Source organism: Tachypleus tridentatus, chromosome 9 (assembly GCF_004210375.1).
Source record: "Tachypleus tridentatus isolate NWPU-2018 chromosome 9, ASM421037v1, whole genome shotgun sequence".
NCBI lineage: Eukaryota > Metazoa > Arthropoda > Merostomata > Xiphosura > Limulidae > Tachypleus > Tachypleus tridentatus.
The window spans coordinates 68,491,664-68,514,768 of record NC_134833.1 but is presented as its reverse complement, the minus strand read 5'-3'; the positions used below and the strand labels follow the sequence as shown (position 1 = coordinate 68,514,768).

The 23,105-nt window shown below is 32.4% G+C and overlaps 2 protein-coding genes across 2 annotated transcripts in view; both read right to left on the bottom strand.

The window, feature by feature from the left end:
• Positions 1-23,105, bottom strand: part of LOC143225417 (uncharacterized) — a 118,982-nt gene that overhangs the window by 81,872 nt on the left and 14,005 nt on the right. The window lies entirely within an intron of this gene.
• LOC143225421 (uncharacterized) lies at positions 7,426-21,188 on the bottom strand. The gene is made up of 3 exons (XM_076454831.1): positions 20,818-21,188; positions 12,210-12,393; positions 7,426-9,550 (listed from the first exon to the last, which is right to left on the bottom strand). The coding sequence occupies exon 3, from the start codon at positions 9,209-9,211 to the stop codon at positions 8,243-8,245; it is 969 nt and encodes a 322-aa protein (XP_076310946.1). The 5' UTR covers positions 9,212-9,550; positions 12,210-12,393; positions 20,818-21,188; the 3' UTR covers positions 7,426-8,242.

Here is a 23,105-nt window from a genome sequence, read left to right as displayed (position 1 = left end):
ATGGTTTGTTAGACCAATTGTCAGATAGGTACAGATTTGCAGCTTCATGTTTAGCGTTTTGCAGATTTTGTTAGTGTTTTCTTACAACTGTATATAAAGGAAGCATCTTCTCATGTTCTAAGACGACCTTTTATAAATCATGAATTTATATAACCTCTAATCAACAGACGGGTACTGAAGCTGTTCGTTATAATAGTACTTTCTGTTGTATGTCCGTGTAATTACTCCAATTAATGTAGATGGATCTTTACCAAAATTAGTATGGAGGTTTATTAAGTACATACAAGTGTTAACTTTCGAATTTTACTGTTTTTATTGGCGTTTTTTACCACTATTTTACTTCTTTACTTTTGACTTTAATTGGTTATTCTTCAACTTACTACTTTTAATCCATTCATGGATTTCTGTATATTGTTCTGCCAACTAAATTATCTCATCCACGTCTTTTGATGCTGTCTCCTTTAGGAACCGTTACATGTCAATGGAGCAGATGATCATGAGCTGTTCGCATCGTAGTTGATTTGCTAGTCCTTCAAAACTATTTTCACACTTGACAATATCAGTCCATTTTAAAGTATCATCACAGATGTACCATAAACTGAAATACAGTTTTTCTTGTGTCACATTTGACTTGTATGAGTTTCCAATGGAAAGCTTCTTTTGCAAGTTCATAGCATTTCAGCAAGACCACTTTTAATTTATCATAATTTATGGCATCATCTGAAGTCATGCTAGCAAACACTTGTTAGCCTTTTTATGTGAGAAGGTGCTGAGGCAAACTGCCTAGTTGCCTTTTTCCCAGTTCTGACTTTAGGCAAACCTTTCATATCTCTCCAGGGGAAAAATCCATGTTATCTTTGTGTTCATCACATTTAGGCAGCTGAGGTATGCTGGCCCTGACCCTCATTGTCATTCTTGGGTCTTTACTGTTGTTTGAGCTTGGAAATTTCAATGTTTGCTCTTATTCTCTATATTTCCAATCTCTCCTCTCTTTTTTTCTTACATTTACTCTTTATTCTCCCTATTTCTGTTTAATTTTCTTCCTCTCCTCTTACTTGGTCTTGTCATTGATAGTTATCAAACTCTTCAAGATCACCATATTTAAACCATCTCTCTCTATCTATCCATTCATCAAAAGCAATTAACATGGTTGTAATGTGTAATAATTTTCTCCACATCTACAGCTGCACATTTATAGACCTATTTACGCTGTCACCCACGTCTTATTCTACTAGTCCTAACAACTGTATAATCCTGGCTAGCTCGCCAGTGTCAGATTTTGTAAGGGTAAAGAATTCTTTACGTAAGTGCAGGCCCTCCAAGAGAGACCTTGGCCATTTTTCTCTTTGGAGGTTCATGGGTGTAATAAAAAAAAGATGATGATAACATATGAAAACAAGCGAGACAATCATAAGCCCCCAAAAAAGTGAAACATAATTCATATATTATCTAACATATATTTATTAGCATTATTTGATATTTAATTTGTTAGCCTTTTCTGTGCGTAAAAAAACAAGTAATGAAACTTAACAAATGTCTAAATTTGAGGGCCCTTCGTACTTGAAGCCTAGTCCAAATGATCCTCCTAATCCCTCTCTTATAAGAGACTCTAGATAAGTGTTTGTGACTAGTTAGCAGTAAATTTCAACAATGAATGAACAGCACAAAGTCACTTGTTTTAAAAGAATATATTTATAACAAGATAAAGGTATATAGAAAAAAGTCATTACATTATTGGTTACCACAGCTGTGTCTGGAGCTTCAAGTAATTAATTACTTTTCGTCAAAATCCATACTGGTGCGTTTATTTACTTTATAACACTTTTTTTAATAATATAGAATATTCCTCCTTATTTCTGTTATTACAATACAAACTTTGAATCGCACTTGACAAATGATCTGTTACGGTTAAACTCATATCCACAGTCTACTTTCTTTTACTAACGTAACTTACTTCATGTATTTATAATACGTGACAAAAACATCCGGAAATATCTAAACTTCTCGTTAACAACAAGATGCTTTGAGTAAGAGGAGATCAACAACTTTACAAAAGCCAAGTAAAACAACTAAGCAACATACATAATGTATCTACAACTTATACAATTATTAATAATTAACACTTCTAAAATAATTAACAAATATTAAAAATGTAGTAAAACTAATAACCATCTTTAACAAGGATGTTTCAGAATTGCTTTAAAGCCCATCATCAGCATTAATATATAAGGAAAAATACATCATAATATTCGAACTACTAAAAACCAATATTAACATTGACTGAGTTTATGCATTCAATCAGACGTTTAGAAATATCTGGTTTAGTCTGACTTTCGCGCAAAGCTACATGAGGGCTATCTGCACTAGCCATCCCTAATTTAGCAGCGTAAGACTAGAGGGAAGGCAGCTAGTCATCACCACCCACAACCAACTCTTGGGCTACTCTTTTACCGACGAATAGTGGGATTGAACGTCACATTATAACGTCCCCACGGCTGAAGGGGTGAGCATGTTTTGTGTAACGGGGATTCGAACCTACAATCCTCCGGTTACGAGTTGAGTGCCTTAACCACCTGGCCACCTCATAAGGAAAGATCTAATGGATAACAGATGGATTTGTTATTCAGGCACAGATGGACATTGCAGGCGTGGCTGCTATAGATGAAAAACCAGAAAACTGTGACTTTTTCATTGAAGATGAAGCCCTATTACACTCAAATACAGTGGATGTAAATCGGACACATGAAGAAGATGAAGAATTGACTAACAAGCAGAAGAGCTAGTGTGCCAGTATACCAGTGTTTTCACACAAAATCTCAGTGCGTGGAATATTCCAGGTCACTATCAGGCTATAAATATACATCCATAAATGTAGTTAAAGGGAATTAGACCTAACCTATGTGATTGTTAGATCAGTTGCAAAGAGTGTATAGTGCTGATTTCTAAAGTAAAATTATCACACACTGTATTGTAATAACAGATTAGAGAAGAATGTTTATCTTGTCAATGGTAATTGATTCAGTTAGTGTGGACTTTGTACAATTGTGATAACAATCAATGTAACATTTATATATCAGTTTGGATTGTTTTAACATATTGTTTTAAAACAATTGGACTTTGTGTTGTTTGCTTATTGTTCAAAGTCATCTTCAACAATTCACATGCACCTACAGTAAATAATCAGACCCATACACATGAAAACCTGACATAAGGGTATATTAAACCTTGATATCATTGTCTCAACAGTATTGTCACCACTTGACAGTTGTTTTCTCAAAACCAATATGCACAGTATCATAATGAAATATGTTACAGTTTGATGAGACTTTGATGCAACTTCTTTAAAATCTTAACCTATTACGTAATTTGGTTAGACTTTCAAAGTAAATATAAAATAGAGATACAGATTTACTTCTAGAACTAAAATACCTACAACTAAGGGGCATTCAATTCTAATAGGGTTACATTTACTTTAGCTGAAATTTTCCTACACAACTAATATCAGTATGAAAAATTACAGTAAAACTTTACATATCAGACACACTTGTAGGTATACTGGTGACATTCTCATATCAAAATTTTCTTAACACAGTGAAACAAAACAAAGTTATACACCAGAAGATTAAAAATAACTTGCATTTAAAAACAAAACACAGTATCTGGATTTATACAACAGTATCATTAATAAAGCATTTACTCTTGTTAAAGTTTTCAACAAAGTGGACATTTTTAAATTACAAACTCTCCATTTAAAAATAGAAACATTTCAAATATGTTACAATGTTTACTATTCACAGCTTAGAGACAACAGAATTTGTTCAATATTACAGAACTTCCTGGACGAATATCATAAACTCTCTTGCATTTGGCACAATGTTTATTTTAAATATAAATTTCATTCACTTTTATGGAAAATAAAACAGTATTCTTACTAATGATTATGAGTTAAGAAGTTTGACAGAATATCAGTTGGTGTTATCTGCTGTTAGTTTAGGTCCATATTACATACAGTTAATACAAGTGATGTAACACTTCCATATATGGTATAACACTACTTGATTACTTGAGTTACAGTAATTTATTCTAAATACTCTTTTACCATATGTACAAATGTAAATTTACTTTCCAAGTCTTAGCATTATTATTGAGACTTACTGTTTCCACTTTTTAGCTTTCAGATAAGATTTAAACATACTGATTGGTTCTTGTTGCCTGTTCCATGTGTTTTGTCAAGTGACAAAAGTCAGTTGAGACGGGAGTAGTTGTATTAGACAGACTTCCATAAACATAACTTTTGAATGTCTTCTTTTTCACAGGTATACTGATGTAGAATAGTTCAAGCAGCCTTTAACTCTATGACAGTAGTTGTTAATGTTTGTGTATTCCATAATTTAACACAGTATAACCACATTCTGAAATAGTTGGATTAAGATCCAAATAGTCAGCCCAGTGTTTCAACTGGATTCCTAAAGTATTCCAAAAGTCTTAGATCATATTTCTATATTGGTTTTATTAGAAATTTTGTACTTTTGTCAGTTTCTAGGCCAAAGTAAAAATGTCTAATTTGGTAGGATGTAGCATTTTACGTATCAGTAAGTTTAAATAGCTTAAAAACCAATTTATACCAACTATTTACCAGAAACATTTAACACATTAGTGAAATACATTGAAAATATAGAATGAAATAAATATTGTATTCACTTCTCTTATGTTTTGACAGAAAGCCTTATTTCAGAGAGAATGATACAGACAGCAACTTATGTACTCTCTTGATAATTACTTCACTTATTGCCCTTCTTGCTGCATTAATCACAAGTAACCTTAGCCAGACTAACAAATCCTTCTGTGTGGTTAGAGGTGACTTCCATAGCAATTTATGCAACTTCAATGGTCAATCTCAATCTGTTATCATAACCTTCAAGTAAAGTTTCTACGTCTTGTCCATGACTCTCTATGTGTAACACTAACAAGTTTGATGTATGATGATCATTAATTCCTACATCTACTCTCAGAAACTTTCATCATTGGACAATCACTGCATGGAATTGTGTATACCGCACTTTTTTCTCTTCTATTATTATTTCCACATTTCTTGTTCACCAAGTCCCTATTTTTGATATCAGACATATGCATAATGAGGTAGTTTCAAATCAAACCTTGGATTTTAGAAAGGTATACACAGATTTTTGTTTATCTTAATTACTTAGAAATTTATTTTCAGAAGTTACACATATTTGTCACAGATAGAAAATGTGAATGAAAGCAAAGAACCAGGTTGACTCACAAAGAAAATTGAAGGATAAAATTTAAAAAAAGCATGTAAGAAGTTTAAACTGACTAAATAATAGGATGTGTGGGAAATAAACAGTGTTAATCATTTCTGAAATTAGGAAATGAAAAAAAAATTTGAATAAAGGATAGTGTAAATCTAAAAAAATATCACTACAAACAAAGTCAGGATGGTCACAGGGCCTTTCAGGCACAATACAGAAAGACAAATATCTAATTACAATGAAATGGCTGGGTTATTAAATTCTACTTCAGTTTTTAATAATGAAATGTTAAGCAATATTTCTCACTCTGAACAGATAACAGATGGAAACAAAACTTAAAATGATGTTTATATTAATTCCAAGCTTGTTAACAAAATACTGGAAAGTTTAGAGAACCATAAAGCATTTGGGCCAGATAAAACTTATCCAAAAGGTTCTGAAAGAGGTTAAGGATCAAATGTGTGAACATTTGCTACTAATTCTAAGTTCTTGAATAGTAGGCAGTTGCTATAAAACTGGAAGTAGGCCAACATGTCTCTTCTTTTCCTATAAAGTCATAAAAATTAAATCGGTTATTATAGGCCTATTATTCTTACACTGGTGATAAGAAAGTCTAATAAAAAATGCTTTATAAGTTCATTTAACATAATTTTGTTGGATAATCAAAACAATTTTACAAGTGGAAAATTTTGTCTTACAGATATTTTGAAAAGATAACATAAAATTGAGGGCTTGGGTGCACATTTGGTGTATCTGTAATTTCTGAAATCACTCAGTAAGGTGCAACATAAAAGGCTTGTGAGGGTTATGTTTGTACATTGATAGAAAACTGCCTAGATAAAAAAAAAAGCAGAGGGTTATTATAAATGGAGTTCAGATAAACTTTATTAACTTACAAGCTCACGTTAGGATCTTTGCTATTTATGATTGACATAAATGACACAAATGAGGGAACAGTCAATAAATTATTTACATTTTTTGATGATATTGAGTGTTGTTTGGCTGTGTGGATGCTGCTTCTCTACAAAATAATTTAGTGCATTTGGCAATTGAATGGCAAAAGGCTTTTAATTATAATAAAATCAAACTAATGTGTGTGAAATACTCTCATAAATTGTTCAAATATTATACTATTGTTAGTGGCAGGATTTTAAGTTGTAATTACAGCAATATTGAATTAAAGTCTAAAGAAGATACGACTCCACTGATTAGGTAAAATTGGAGAACTGTATTATCTTAGCTTCATTACTTCAGGATGGACATTGAATCGTTGGAAATGGTTCATAGGAAGGCTAATAGGCTGATGCCTGGTATGAAAAGGGTGTCACATGAAAACAGGTTAAGATCTCCAATACTGTTTTATCTTGAAAAAAAGAAGTTTGGAGAAATCTGATTGAGGATATTAAGATTTGTTTTTTGGAATTCACAGTGGTGATGGATAATTTTTATTCATACTTCTTAGTAAGAGTGGTTGGATTAGTAAACAAAAATATATATTTTGGCAGTATGGCAGTCACCTTCAGTGACTATTTGACCTTTGGAATGGATTGCATTCAAATGTGGTGGATACAGTTATTTTAAGAGAGTTAATGGAAGACTTGATAGATATTTGAATGATAAGGTAGACTTTGTTTTATTTTTAAGTTTATTTTAGTGGAAGGGATTGTCTACATGGACCCAAGAGTCTCTTTTTGTTCATCAATTATATGTACATACAACATTCTAATAGAAATTTACTATTAACAGTAAAAACATGTTATGGGTAAGAATGAAATTACACCATATTTAATTATCAGGTAGACCATTTCCACTGGTTAATGCAACTATCCAATGTTTTTATTTTTAAATATGTATATATAATTACAACTTAATGCAAATAACTAATCCTAATTTAATGTTATTAAATACTTTTGTTAACAGATGAGTTTTTTCTTGCTTACCACAATGACTTACCTGTAGTTTTTTTACCACCACAACACAAATCAGTCTCATTACAGATTTAAAGTTCTGATATTCCTTATAATATGTGATATTCTTATGTGACTGACACATAAGGATTAGAATTGTTCTAAAAACAAGATCAAACATCAGTAATCTGTATTGGACAACTTGGGTGAGTTTTATTGTGTAAGAAATAAAAACACTGGACAAGTCTGAAAGAAATCTTTATTGGTAGTATTAAACAAAAGAACACACACCATGTCTGATTAACAAACGAATGGATGGCTACTTCTGCAGTATCATTATCTGATTCAGAATATCTATTTATCTTAAGACATGTCTTTGTTAAACCAAGTATGATAAATACAAGGAAAGCTCAATGCTGATATAATAAACCCAGGTGCATCCTGTTACATTCATATCATTAGTTGTTCTTCGCTCACTTTTGGAATCTCAACCAATGACAGGTTGAGATGCTACCAGTTACATTGTTAATAATAATCAGTTATTGGTGGTTCCTGGGAACAAATTACTCACGGCAACTCATCATACAGTAAGATAAGACCCCAAATATCAAGGGTTCAGTCAACTTTGAGAAATGTAAAGTTTTAAAAGGTACCCACTTACTTGATTCACAAAGGTTCCTATTGTCTCACATGCCAGGTAAACAATTCTGTCTGGCAGTTATCATCCACCAGAGATATGTCCAGCATTTTTCCACTACAGTCTGTTCAAGATCTCCCATTATGGCCACTACACAACTGTTACATTTCTCCAAAAGTTAAGTTACATAAACAGTTTTCTCCACACTACACAACTGTAAAGTTCTCTCCTAGTGTGTATTCTCCGATGTATTTTTAACTCAAAATTTGTTTGAAACCATTTCCCACATACTACACAAGTGTAAGAAAACCTACTAGATGATTTTTTAATTCATATTTTTTGTTTCATGATTTTTCACATTACGTTTCACAACTGTAATGTTTCTCTACAATTTGGTTTATTTTATGTTTGTTTGTCTATATTTATCACAAACTGTTTTCCACAAATTGCACAAATGTAGGTTTCTCTCTAGTGTGTACTTTCTGATGTACTTTTAACATACCATTTGTTCGAAAGTTTTTCCCACACACTGCACAAATGTAAGGTTTCTCTCCAGTATGTATTATTTGATGTATGTTTAATTCATTACTTGTCCTAAAGTACTTACAGCAAACTGAACAACTGTAAGGTTTCTCCCCAGTGTGTATACTTTCATGATTCCTTAGGTTACTACTTGTTACAAATTGTTTTCCACAAACTTCACACTTGTAAGGTCTTTCCCCTGTATGTATTCTTTGATGTTTTTTTAAATCACTATTTGATCGAAATTGTTTTCCACAAACTTTACAACTACAAGGTTTCTCCCCTGTATGTGTTATTTGATGTATTTTTAAGTTACTGTTAGTTCTAAACTGCTTTTCACAAACTGCACAACTGTAAGGTTTTGTCAAGGTATGAGTTCTCAGATGTCTTTTTAAATTACTATTTGTTCCAAATTGTTTACCACACACCATACAACTGTAAGGTTTTTCCCCAGTGTGTATTCTTTGATGTATTTTTAAGTTACTGTTATTTAAAAACTGTTTTTTACAAACTACACAATTGTAAGTTTTTGTCATGGTATGAGTCCTCAGATGCCTTTTTAAGTTACTATTTGTTCCAAATTGTTTTCCACACACAATACAACTGTAAGATTTCTCCCCAGTGTGTATTACTTGATGCACATTTAACAAGCCATTTGTTCGAAAGTGTTTCCCACACACAATACACGTGTAAGGTTTCTCCCCAGTATGTATTCTTTGGTGTATTCTTAATTCACTATTTGCTCCAAAGCATTTTCCACAGATTTCACAATTGTAAAGTTTCTTTGCTGTATGTATTCTTTGATGCATTTTCAGCTTACTGTTACTTACAAACTGTTTTTCACAAACTACACAATGGTAAGGTTTTTCCATAATGTAAACTTTTATGCTATTTGAATCTAACTGCTGTATTTTGTTTTCCACAAACAAAACAACTGTAAAGTATCTCCTTAATGTGTTCTTGGTAGAGACTATTTCTTCTGAAGTTTTTCTCCACAAACTACAGAAATAAATGATTTCTATTAGTTCGTATCCTGTTTTGTAGTGTTATATTATCCAATGTTCTAAGTGTTGTCCACAAGTTCGTTTAGATTATTTTCATTTAAATTTGTTTCTCCACAAACATCACTGTTGGTTCTGCGACTTCTCTTAAGGAATCTTCTTTTAAGACAAGATTATCAGAAAATCGACTTCCACAAAAGGTGTTTATATCTAAAATCAAAACATAAGATACGACAAACATAATTATTACATTCATTTATTTGATGAAATTCTGAATTAATTTTAATAGTAACACAAATAACACAAACATAAATATCAAAATATTAATAGTTAAAAACAATTATGATGCATTTTTCATAGTTTCACACTTTATAAAAATTCTCTCCATAACTTACATGTTGATACAAACACAAAATGCAAGTAACAGAACATTCTGAAAAAGTAATTTACTATAAACAAAGTCTAAAATTAACTTTGAAAGTATGTTGTTATAGTGTCACAACAATCAGCATTATTTTCAGACAGTAATTTCATGGATTGATTCTTAAAATACCTTCTTACTTCAAATCACTTATAATCAATAAATCTTCTAATACTTAATACTCTTATCATGTTCTTTAACATTAATAGTTTTTTGCAAATACCAATAGAATGAAATATTCCACAGACTTCTAGTCAATGGCTTCAGTATGCAAAATTTACAAACAGGGAGTTCAAAAATACTCAAGTCCTAAATCCACAGTTCTCTCTGTGTCCAGAAAATAATTTACATCAAAATAAATTATAGTAAATTCTCTGTCCAACTTTAAACACTAACCAACAGAAAATGACACCTACAATTAGTCACAAAGTTGATACATTAAGAACCAGAAAGATAATAAACATTGGTCAGCTGGAAGTTTCTTCCAGTTTCATTTCATAATAAGAATGACAATAAAATTTCCATCCATGTAATTTTTAACACTTCCTCAATTGTTTTGTTTTCATTTGTTCATTTCAATCTCCTGTACAGTTGTCTATAGAGATGAACCAAAAACATTCCAAACATGGTGTTATACACTTCAACTGAGTCAGGTCTCTCATACTTCACTAACTTTTAAATATTATCATGATTTAAACCATGTCTTATCAGCCAGTGTTAATGAATTTATAGAAAGATAGTTATCCTCACCAGAAGGACTTTCCAACCTAAATTCAATTTGTTGCAAATGTTCTTTAAATTCAGTTTCTGTTTTCACATTCATAACACTATATTTTGAACTATCTAAAACATCATCACTACAGTAACTGAACTTTGAAATAACCTCATCTTGTGGCAGATCAGACTGTTCTGTTTTCACTTTCATAATTGTGTTCTAAAATTAAATAAAACACTGAAATGGTCAATAGAAATAACAGCTATTGGGATTAATATATATATAAATGTGTGGAAAACATATGAAAAAGTCTACAGAAGGGTAAAAAACTTTCATTTCTGTTATAAGTAGTTTCTGGTTTTGGATTAACATACAAGCCTTATAGATAATAAATTAGTCTGAAGGAAATATAAATATTTCTAATTCAAATAAATAAATAAAATATAGTAAGCCTCGTATCCAACTAAAATAAAATAAACCATAAAGTACACAAGTTGTAAAATGACCAGCTTGACCATTCTAAAATTTCTAGTTTTTCAGTTTTACTCTCATCTTAAAAAAAAAAAAAGTCACATTAGAGATGTTTCAAAATATTATTACACGGAAACTGATGTTTCAATAGTAATTTCTACTTTCAACATTATGTAATTCAAAGAAAACCAAGAAATATTTTAACATAAATAAAACAAATATTACAAAGTCCACTTGCATATAAATAATGAAACATTTACAGAACATTTCAGAAAGCTCCATTTAGAAGAATGCATTCAAAGAATGTTTAATCCACAGGTAAGTATGAGAAAGTTAAACATTTATTTTACTTCTTGAACAATAATTTCAACTTCTATAAAAATACTGCATTTATCAGTAGTTCCAAATTAACTTTATGATCCTTTCCCACAAAATATTATTTGAGAAAACAAATGTGCTGCAGTTTAAGAGAAATAGGATCAAATATATAAAAAAATGTGATAAAAGATTCACATACAGAATAGTTCAGTTTAGAGATAAACTTCGTTAGTAGCACCAAGGTACTTTTAAACTGATATATAAGGATTGGATAGCATAGCAAACAATGAATCAGAATAAAATATTGAGGTTAATTAGCATCTTAACCTCAGGCCTTACACTAAAAAATCTGTTCATACAGTAAAGTACTGATTTACAAAAATTTCAGGGATAACTTGTTAGCTGCAGTATGTACCCCCTAACAGGTAGGGATTAAGTGATTTAAGACTTTCTCTATGGCAAAGTAATAGTGTGAATGTCATGACTTGTTACCGTATTAGATTTTAAATATAACAGTGATTTTGGGTCATTCTAATGAGTGATATTTAATATTTGTAAAAATCTATACATATCAAAAATTAAATATTTCACAGGTACAGTTTTGTTAAACTAAATGAGGCACAGAGAAAAATGCAACTTAAAACATAAATTGCACTGCATACACAATGAGTATATTAAATGTATAAGGTACAAGCTTCTCAGCTTAATCTAACAACATTTAAATAAAAACAAACACATAATGACACTAAATTGAGCTGGGGTAAGAAGTGTGAAACAAGGTTAATTGTTATTATACTACAGGACACAGCTAGTGATTTTCACTGTTGTTTACTGCTTGTTACTTGAATTAATCTGAGAATAGTTCCATCCAAAGTGTAGCAATGAATCCATATACTTAAAATAAAGCAGATGTGTGAAAAGTTGGAAGCTGTTATGAAACTTACTGTGGTTCTTTCTGATATTAGTGCAGTCAGTATACAGGGTAGCCCTAAGTCCCTACCCATCCATATATCTTGTGTATCCAGTGTATCTGTGTGCTGTCCCTCATTCTCATTGCGTAATATTATGCGACTCCATGTTCTGTGAGGCATTTTCAAGTGTAAATGGGCTTAAATGGTCCATATTTCTCTGACAAAAAAGAAAAAAATTATAATACATGCATAATTGAACATAACATGATAACATATGGATGAATAGGGACTTACGGGCACCCTGTAGATAATAAATTGGTATTATTCATTTTTTATCTTTTAAATTTTCATCGCTCTGTACTTTGATCATTTTACTAGAGTTAATATTAAAACAGAGAAAATAAAAGGTGAAGATAACTTCTGATTTTAGTGTTGTACATTTACAGACTTACTGCTAACCTAACAGAGGACACTTTCATTGAAAAAGACAAATTCTGACAAATCCTGGGGACAAATGTTTCATAAAACAAATCTAGTTTTGCATGTACAATGGATCTGTAACGTTCAATAAACATTTGCTATTTTTATGAAATGCAAGTCATTCAGAGTTGTAAGTTGTATAGTTTTACAGCTACAAATTTGGAATATTTACCCAGTGATTCACATAAACATACCTTTCTGAAGTCTAGTGTCTGTAGGTTGTCAGGTTTATCTTTAAATGAAAGTCCATCTACTGCATCTGACAGATGGATTCCTTCTGCAACACTCTCATAAATGTTTTGTAGCTTGTCTACCTTTGTGTTTTTGTATGTTTTTTTCAAAAGTTACACCCATGATTACTTCGTTTTTGACTGGGGAAATTTCCTTTTGTTTTAGTTATATTTCCAACACATGTGCAAAGAACAAACTATCACACTCAAATGTTTTTTTGCCTGCTGGCAGCAAACACAGTTGGGGACAAGTGGCCATTGTGTTGCTTGGGTTACTATTTCATTACCAATACCAAATATTGTCCACCTCCGTAAACAACACTGAATGCTACATGAATGACATTCATAAGTAGTACAATGAAAATAAATGAGATAAAATATAAACAAACTGTTTCTAAAAATAAAGCTCTAAGTAGCAATTCTTATATTTTATTGATTCAAAATCACAATATGGTGGCAGAATATTTGAAAAGAAAGAGAAGTAAGCCTAACTTTCATCTAAATAGCTGTGTTTAGAACAGAAACAACCTGTAGGTAAATAGCACTACAAGATAAAGGAATAGTCAACAGCCAGTAAACAGGAAAAATGTAGTAAAACAGCACAAGTTCAGTTGACAAATTATTCTGAATGAAGAGACAGGAGATACTGGTTATATAAAAATGGATAATAAAAACAGAAATATGAAACTCAACCAAAAAAAAACTCATATTCCAAATAATTTTTCACAAACTGAGATTTGATTAGCCTTCACTTTGAAAAATTTCACGAGTGCTTTTAACAATGAAATAATTAGCATTTTTTAGACGTTGTATACCACAAAGTTTGATAATTCTTATTTCACAGGTATTCTATCTATATAGATGTAAAATATTTATATGGTTTATACAAATCTTACATAAACACAAGCTTTAATTTTCATACCTACAAGAAAGTTTATATAGCAATGTACAAGAAATGTTTAGGAAAATCTGGACTAAAATTATTTCTAATGATTACATGTGTGTACGTGTATATATTGGTTGGCTGGTTGGCTTGGTGTTTTATGTCACAAAGCAACTAAGCTATATGTGCCAAACATCCAGTAAAAATTTAAAATTAAAGTAAAATTATTAAAATTCATAAAAGGAAATTAAGGTAAAACAAAACAAAGTTGAATTTTTAAATTAAAACCATAAATAGCATTAAATCCAATTGTTATATCTAGTCTAAAGTGGTAAGAGAAAAACTACAGTAATACAAGTTGTAAAGGACATGGTGAGGGACAAAGTTTCAAAGCAGACAATAAAGACAGTTGCAAATGGCAGAGGTGTAGAAAAGGTTCATGAGTCTGTGTATAAGCTCTAAAATAGGTAAGTGCAAAAAGTCCAGTGCAGAGCTGAAGTCCCTGATGATGAATGGGGTCCAGCATCTTCAAAGCCGAGGTCCTGGCAGAGTCAATGACCAGTGACCCATAGCCTAGTTTCAATCAAATAAGAGCACAATACATCTTTAACATAGAACATTGATCTGTTCCCCAAGAGATGGAAAAGAGGGCATAGAGGATGTTCAGTGCTCTTGTACATTTGACCTGTAGCTGCTTGGTGTGTGGTATAAAGGTCAATTGACAATCAAAAAATAAGCCCCAAAAACTTAGTCCCACGTACCACAGGTAGCATAACTTCACCGATACGGAGTTCAGGATCAGGGTAAATACCCCATTGGTAGCAAAAGTGCATGCAAACAGTTTTAGAGAGAGAGAAGTTAAAACTATTTGCTGCGGCCCACTTCAGTAAATGACTGAGGGTTGTCTGTAGCTGCCGTTCAATATACCTCATGTTAAACAACTGACACGACATGTGAAAGTCGTCGACATAAAGCCAGTTTGCAACACTAAGAGGGATTTCTTCAGTGATGACATTAATCTTTATAAAGAAAAATATAACACTCAAAATACAGCCCTGAAGGACTCCAAGTTCCTGTAGAAAAGAACGGAAAAGTGATGAACCCACATGAACTTGGAATCACCTGTACATTAAAAAATTTTCAATAAAAACAGGCATATGGCCATGTAACCATATAAATGGAGGTCTCGCAAGATGCCATACTTACATCTTTTATCAAAAGCCTTCTCAATGTCAAAGAATACTGATACAAGATGATGTCATTTGAGAAAGGTTTCTCTGGTTAATGTTTCAAGTTGAATCAGTGGTCCATGGTGGAGCCCTGTCACACTCACTGGGTGGGCAAGAGGAGGTTGTTTGATTGGAGGAACCAAACAAGACGAGCATTAACCATCATCTCTGAGGTCTTACAGAGAGAGCTTGTCAAAGCAATTGGACAGTAGTATGAAGGAATCTTGGGATCCTTTCCAAGCTTAGAGAAAGGTAGGACAATAGCTTGGCACCAGGCATCAGGAAAAACATTCTCCTGCCAGATCTGGTTAAAAACAGTCATAAGAATAGCAACAGAAGCAGAAGATAGACGACTCAGCATTTTGAAGTGTACATCATCAGGTCCGATTGATGTACTGCCAGACCGATGATAGGCCAGTGTGAATTCCATCAGTGTAAAGTGATGATTATAGTCATAGAGACACCCAGCTCAAAAGGAAAGAGGTGATCACTCTGCCTGAGTCTTGATGACTAAGAAGGTGGAAGATGAAGCAGAAGTGCTAGATACATGGTAAAAGCTTTCACCTCGAGTATCGGTGATGCTTCGGGTATCAGCTACTTCCTGACCATCATAGAGCAAGATCAAGAGGGAAGACAGAATTATATTGTCTACTGACCTTTCAAATCTTGTCCCATATTACTTTGGAACTGGTGATGGAAGATATGCTAGTTGTGAACTTAATCCAAGATTCCTTCTGGCTTTGACGTCTCACCCACCGGGCATGTGCACGGGCCTGCTGGAAAGCGATGCGGTTTGAGGGTGTAGGATACCAACCAAATGTATCCCAGGCCTGTTTTTGAGCCTTCCATGCCATGTAGCAAGCAAGATTCCACCATGGATGAAGATACCATCACAAACATGTTGAGGTTTTAGGAATACAGCTGCCTATATAATAGTCAGTTACTGCTGCCACACAGTCATCTATCAATGGTTTACAGACAATAGCAGGATCAAGTACTGAGAGAGCAGTGGGTTGTGTGGCATCGACCATGGCCAGTCTCTCTCAAAATCATAGAAAAATTATCACTGCCCCCATGGATTACTGTCAACCCTCCAAGAAAGGTAAAAGTGGAGTGGAGCAGACACTCACTAGGTGCCTGAAAATAAGTATGAGAACCAGTGTTGAAGAAAGATACATTGTAATCCATGAGCATATACTCAATGGAACAACCCCTCCCATCAATATCAGCACTTCCCCAGAGGGGATGATGTCCATTAAAGTCCCCCAGGATTAAAAAGGGAGACAGAAACTGCTCAATGAGAGTATCAATGGCTGATTGGTCATCAGTCTCTCCAGGCAACAGGTAGAGAGAACAAACAGTGATGGTACAACCCAAGGAAACATGGATGATTACCATCTCCAAGGGTGTATCGAGTGATAAAGACAGGGTTGGCACATGCTGATCAACCAACAGTGCCACCCCTCTATGCACTCGTCCATCATGCAGCCTATCATTTCTGTACAAAGAAATCTGCCGAAAGGTAACTGTACTGGCAGGTTTCAGAAATGTTTCCTGTAAGGATAGACATATAGGATGGTAGGAAGCAATCAGTGCTTTGATGTCATCCAGATTAGAATGTAAACCTTGACAGTTCTACTGTATCAAGATGGCCATTTTTATTTATTTGTCGGTGAATTGGGTGGAGAGCCCTTCTGTTTACAACCACATCTTTATTTTTTATTGTCTTTATTTGAGAGAGGTCTGTTGACCTCCATGGAATTCTGCTCTGGGTTTATTAGGCAGTTCTTTGTTGTTGCAAGAGGATTCCGGCAACTGAAGACGTGAACAAATGATCATTTTGCATCTTGGGGTGAGAGAAGAAGATGTACCCAAGGAAATGCCATACCCAGAACCAAAGGAAGTGGATCTTGGGGTATGCTGGAGTGTATGCTAGGGACAGAGATGGGTGTTGATATTGATTCATCGACTTTTTTAACCTTGGAGGTCAAAAGACTTTTTATTGGTTTGGGAACGATTCTTTGGAAGGCACAGAGAGATCTGTCTGCACTCCCACTGAAGTAGTGGAATGAAGTGCAACAGCATAAGTCCAAGACACAGTGGTTGACAGAAATTTTCTAGCTTCAGGGTCAATAATGTTTTGTATCATCTTCAAATGATGCATCTCTTTTTCTTACAAACATTTAGGGCAAGAAGGAAATTAGGCAAGTGAAAGCCATTGCAATTGCTGCAATGATGATCTGTTTCACACTCACAGGCATCATGGTCCTTGCTTCCGCAACAAGAACATGTCAAGGAACCAGGAAATGATGTCTTCAAGTGACTGAACCAATGACACTGGAAACATCTGAGTGGGTTTAGAATGTATGGCTGTACCTTTCAATTAAGATACCTGCCTTGATGGTGGCACGTGGATGTAGTAATGTAAATGTTAAAATGAGGGCACTGGTCAGCATCATAATTCCATCTTTGTGAGTGGAGATATGCCTCCCTACAGAAACTCCTTGGGTGGAGAAAGGAGTGCGAATCTCTGTCTCAGGGATGTTCTTCAAACCCCTATCAACAATAACTCCTCATGATGAATTTAAAGTAGTATGAGGTGTAACCTCAATAGGTATATCCCCAATCACTTTTGAATGCAAGAGGAGTTCACTGGGTTGAGATGTGGATGTTTCCACCTATATGTCACCAGAGCAAAGCTTTTTGACTGACTCTGAAGAACCAGTAAGTCCCTTCTGAATGGAAAAGGAAGACATTTGCCATAAAGGTTTGTCTGAAAGAGAATGTAGTGTAAGGAAATGAGGTACAGGTGTTGAAGATTGTTGCTCAGAATCTTCAAGATGTGGTTGTTTACCTGTGGACTGTTTCTTCACTATTTTATTTAAGTTTTTATTTGGAGGATCCCTCATAAAAAAAGGATTCTTCAGTACCCACTGACCCCACCCCTATGGAGCCCTATGAGGGGACACACTATAATGTGTGTCAAAGGTCACTCCAGCAACATTGGGGTTTCATGAGCACTCTCCACGAAAACACTAGTATCAGACACAATGTCCACAACACCAGTTGAGAATGTCGAACACTGGTACATGTACACCATGTACAGGAATCAACACCGAGGGGTACATGTATATATACTGACAAAACAATAAGTTGTGTATATATGTGTGTGTGTGTACATGTACATACACTGACAAAACTGACTTGTGAAAATGTGCATATATAATGACAAAACTATGACTTCTGTACATATGTGTATATACATGTATATACTGACAAAACTATGACTTGTGTATATACACATGTATATACTGACAAAACTATGACTTGTGTATATACACATGTATATACTGACAAAACTATGACTTGTGTATATACACATGTATATACTGACAAAACTATGACTTGTGTATATACACATGTATATACTGACAAAACTATGACTTGTGTATATACACACGTATATACTGACAAAACTATGACTTGTGTATATACACATGTATATACTGACAAAACTATGACTTGTGTATATACACATGTATATACTGACAAAACTATGACTTGTGTATATACACATGTATATACTGACAAAACTATGACTTGTGTATATACACATGTATATACTGACAAAACTATGACTTGTGTATATACACATATATATACTGACAAAACTATGCCTTGTCTTATGTATATGTATGTGTATACATGTATATATACTGATACAACTGATGTCTGTGTGTACATGTATATATACTGACAAAAGTATGACTTCTGTATATACGTATAAATATATCCACTGACAAAACTGACTTGTCTTATGTATATGTGTATACACATATATACATGTACAAAACTATGACTTGTCTTATGCATATGTACATACAAGTGTGGGTGTGTATGTGTATATATAATGACAAAGTTATAACTTTTCTCATATGTACATGTGTATATAATGACAAAACTATGACTATGTATATATGTGTATATAAAAGTGTAATAATGAATGCATACACAATTATGATAGAAGAGTTTGAAAGGTGGACCTTTCTTCTGCAAGTGCAAACTGAGAATAAGTTATTTATCTCTGTAATGATAATAGTAAGAAGTGCAGAGCTTTTTGGAAAAGATCAGATCCAATCAATGCAATAGACAACAAATAAAAAGTCTGAGCTCAGTGCTATCTGTGAATTTTTATGTAAACTGAGCTTCAATGTATTTTCAAATGGCATTCTTCAATTCATCTCTACTAAGAGATTTATCATTTTAAGAGTAAATCATAAACATAATCAAAGTGGTTAATCTTCTAAATGTGAGTCTATTTACAATTGGTTTTATTTTATGTCATCTTAAAATTACCACAAAATTTCATGTTTAAATAAAAAAAACATTAAAAAATATTACACTGTAAAACCAAAATGAAAAAAGATTAACCACTCATAACTTTAACCACATAGTTTTTATGCAGTTACTGAATTTAATGTTGAGAAAATAACTTTTTAAAAATTCATTTAATATAAAACTATTCAGTAAGTGGCCTAATTTCAACTTGTAATAATATCTTTAATGTCTTGGCTTTTCCAAGAAGTTATTTAAACAACATTTTATCTACAAATCTTGAAAAACACACATGGATCATTCTTGAATACCTGTAAAATAGTGAAGGAAAACCTTAACAGTTTTATAGAGGAAAATAATATATATATGTGGTTCATAAGTTTCTTAAACTATGAAATCAATGTGTTGTTGCTAGTGCCTAAACAAAGAGAATTTTTAGTTGTATTTATAAGAAATCATTAGTACAAGTTTAAAATGGTTATAATTTCATTGTACAGGTCATTGGCTAGGCTGCATTTGAGGTATTGTCTTCACTCTTGGGATCCTTACCTTAGAATCAATTGTTGAAAATGGTTTAGAAAAAGCTATTAGGATGATACCTGGGATAGAATGATTGAAATATGAGGATATAAAAGATCTCTGTACTAGTTTTCCTTCTGACTGAAGTGTTTAATATAACAAAGGGATAGTATTTAATGGTAAAAATTATAAAACTAAGGAACATAAGTATAAATTGAAAACATTTAGGAATGAACTTCAGCTAACACAGCATTATTTTTTTAACAGGACAATTGGCTTTTGAAACAGGTTGCCTTCAGATGTGATAGATGCAGTTAATTTAAGAGAAGACTGCTGACAGTTCTTAACAAAGCTGCAATATCTAATTATTGTGCTAATAAAATTACATTCTGGAAATATAGGTCATCATTTTAATTATGTTCATAGAAATATCTCATTCTAAATCCTGGTCTGCATTAAACAAAATTAAGAATAATAAAATGAGTAATGTCTTTCTTTTTCAAATGCATGACCAGAATAGTTCATTGCAATTAATTTCAAAACACCTTGTTGCAAGCATGACTACTGGTGGGATTATTATTTAAAAAATACAATTACGATAATTATTTAACTTTTTAGGCTAAAACCAAGATAACTCAGCGAGAGACCACTCACTCTTCAACATGCACATTTTGATAAGAAATGAAATACTTTGTATCCAATTAAAAGTAAAAACATAAATGATGAAACAGATACACCTTAATGGTAAAACTAGCTAGAATTATAAAGAAATGTTTAAAATGAAGTCCAACACTTCGAGCACTAGTATTACTTCTAACATTAAGGGTGCTAATATTAACAGTGTGGGTTGATAACGAAGATTCAAAAATACAAGATACACAAAGGAAATTAATATTTTACTGATTACAACACACACACACACACAAGTGTTTGGAATTTTATCCACATTTATATAGAATACATACCAACTTCCACGTTCATTTTAGTTGTCAAAATGAAACTACGTTGTTACTGGATTTTCTCGCTATTATCATTATAAACATAATATTATTGACATGAAAACCACCTTCGAGTTTTATGAAATACTGAGAATCAAAATTCCGTAGCTGTTCTGTAAAGTGAAAGATGTCAGTACATCTTTCTTTATGATGCATATAAATTAGAATAACGAGATAATTTAATTTCCGATAACACAGTATTATAAGCAACGTGAGACAGTCAATCCTATTTTTATTTTACTGTTCCTTCTAACATTCAGCTCAACTTTGAGTATTTTTATTCACGAAGGCACAAACTTATCTCAACTACCTTGACTGTGACCGTCTGTGTATATGGTATTAGCAGAAGCTTCCCCTAGTGGTGATATAGGTATATTTTAATAATACAAAACATTTTGTAGCATAAAAGTAATAATTAGTTACATAAGTTGTAACATCGTGATTTAACAATTACAATAAGAAATATAAAAATAATTGGAACGTATAATTTAAAACTGGAATATGCCGTTTCTCTTATCTTAGAAAAAACATTTAAATACCACTGACCACGGTTAAATGAAATTTATACTGTAAGATTCTTCAATCAAGAATGGCCTTTCTTTTTAGTCATGGTGAATCTCGATGTAAGTATCTTTTCTCATTTCGGAAATTTTCTATGACATTAATAGCTTGTAATTTGTTTCAAACAAATTAACTCATGTATGTTCGGTAGGTTATTAATGCATAATTAAATGCAGCATTACCAAGATACATTGTGATTTAAATAACCGATTACAGTGTCAGAGTTGTCTCTAGCAACATATGAACCATTGTTTTCAGTCAGTGATATCGTGGTCTTATATCAGACTGATATAGTATTCTGTAATAAAATATAATTGCACACGAAAGAGTATATTATTAATATAATGGATATAACTTTTCACTCTCATTATTGAGTTCAGTTAACCCAATTGTAACAGCCTGTACTGTTTTATTTTTTTTTGTTGTTAAGAGTGAATTTTAAAAATTAAGAACAACTATACTTGAATACTGTGCATTTCGTACGTGAGCTTTTACCTAGGAATAAAATAAAATAAAAATTGCAGTTTTGCGACATAAATCTACTCTATGCTATATATGAAAAAATTAATTCATTGCAGCATGTAAACTTGTTTATCCTCACAGAGTGTCAACTTTTATTACCTTTCACTGTTTGCAGCCAGCTGTGGGAAGCCAGTTACCTTTAAATAAATGCATTAACCCCTAAACTGCAGCCATCATCAATTGATGCTGCTACCTACAACATTCCCGCTATTTAAGGATTAAAGTCAAACATAGAAATAAACTAAGAATGAAGAATTGTAACAATGTTGAGTTGAAATATTTTTATAAATGTTTCATTTTATTACTAGGTTTTTACACTAAAAATAAGTCCTCTCAACCTGCCATTAACTGGGTTTGAAACAAAATGCGCAATAAGAATCTAAGGCAGTCACTGTCAACAATTTCATGTACTTTAAGCATGCATATTATAACTGAGGAATAGGTTTATACGAGATAGATCTAACACATAAAATTAAATTAAAACAAGTCATCATTGTAAATAATAAGTCAGTAGCTTTATAATATATAAACTTTGGTTTTAATGATGAATATAAACATAACAAGTATCACAACACTTCTATGTTTAACCTGAAGGTGCCTCTGACTTCTCTTGGTGTCAAATTAAAGATTAATAAATTATAAATATAATTCCTTACAATTATTTTGATGCAAGAGATAAATAGTGGTATTTATATTTCACTTGTTTATATTTAATTAATTTTAAAAGTAATACATAACATCTTGTAAACTATAAATAAAAAACATGAGAAATTAAATTAGTTCAAAAAAGTAATAATTTTCAAATGATATTTAATCAACTACTCATTTTCGTAGGAATCTAGTGTTTAACCACTTCTTAAAGTAAATTAAGCATAATCTAAATAATTTTTGTAATAACTAGAATGATTCATCATAACCTTTTCAAATAAACTTGTTGCAAGCCTTAATTATGTTAGATAATTATTTTATTTCAATCACAAAATGCTGGTGATTATTTATCATAAAATCAAGAGTATTCGGTGCGAGACCACTCATTCGTCATGCAGTTCTTGGATGTTAAATAAGTTCCATCAAATACCAAATTACATTTAAAATATGAAACAGATATAAATGAATGGTAGAACTAACGAACCAGGATTATATGAAAATACCTAAAATGAAGTCCAGTAATT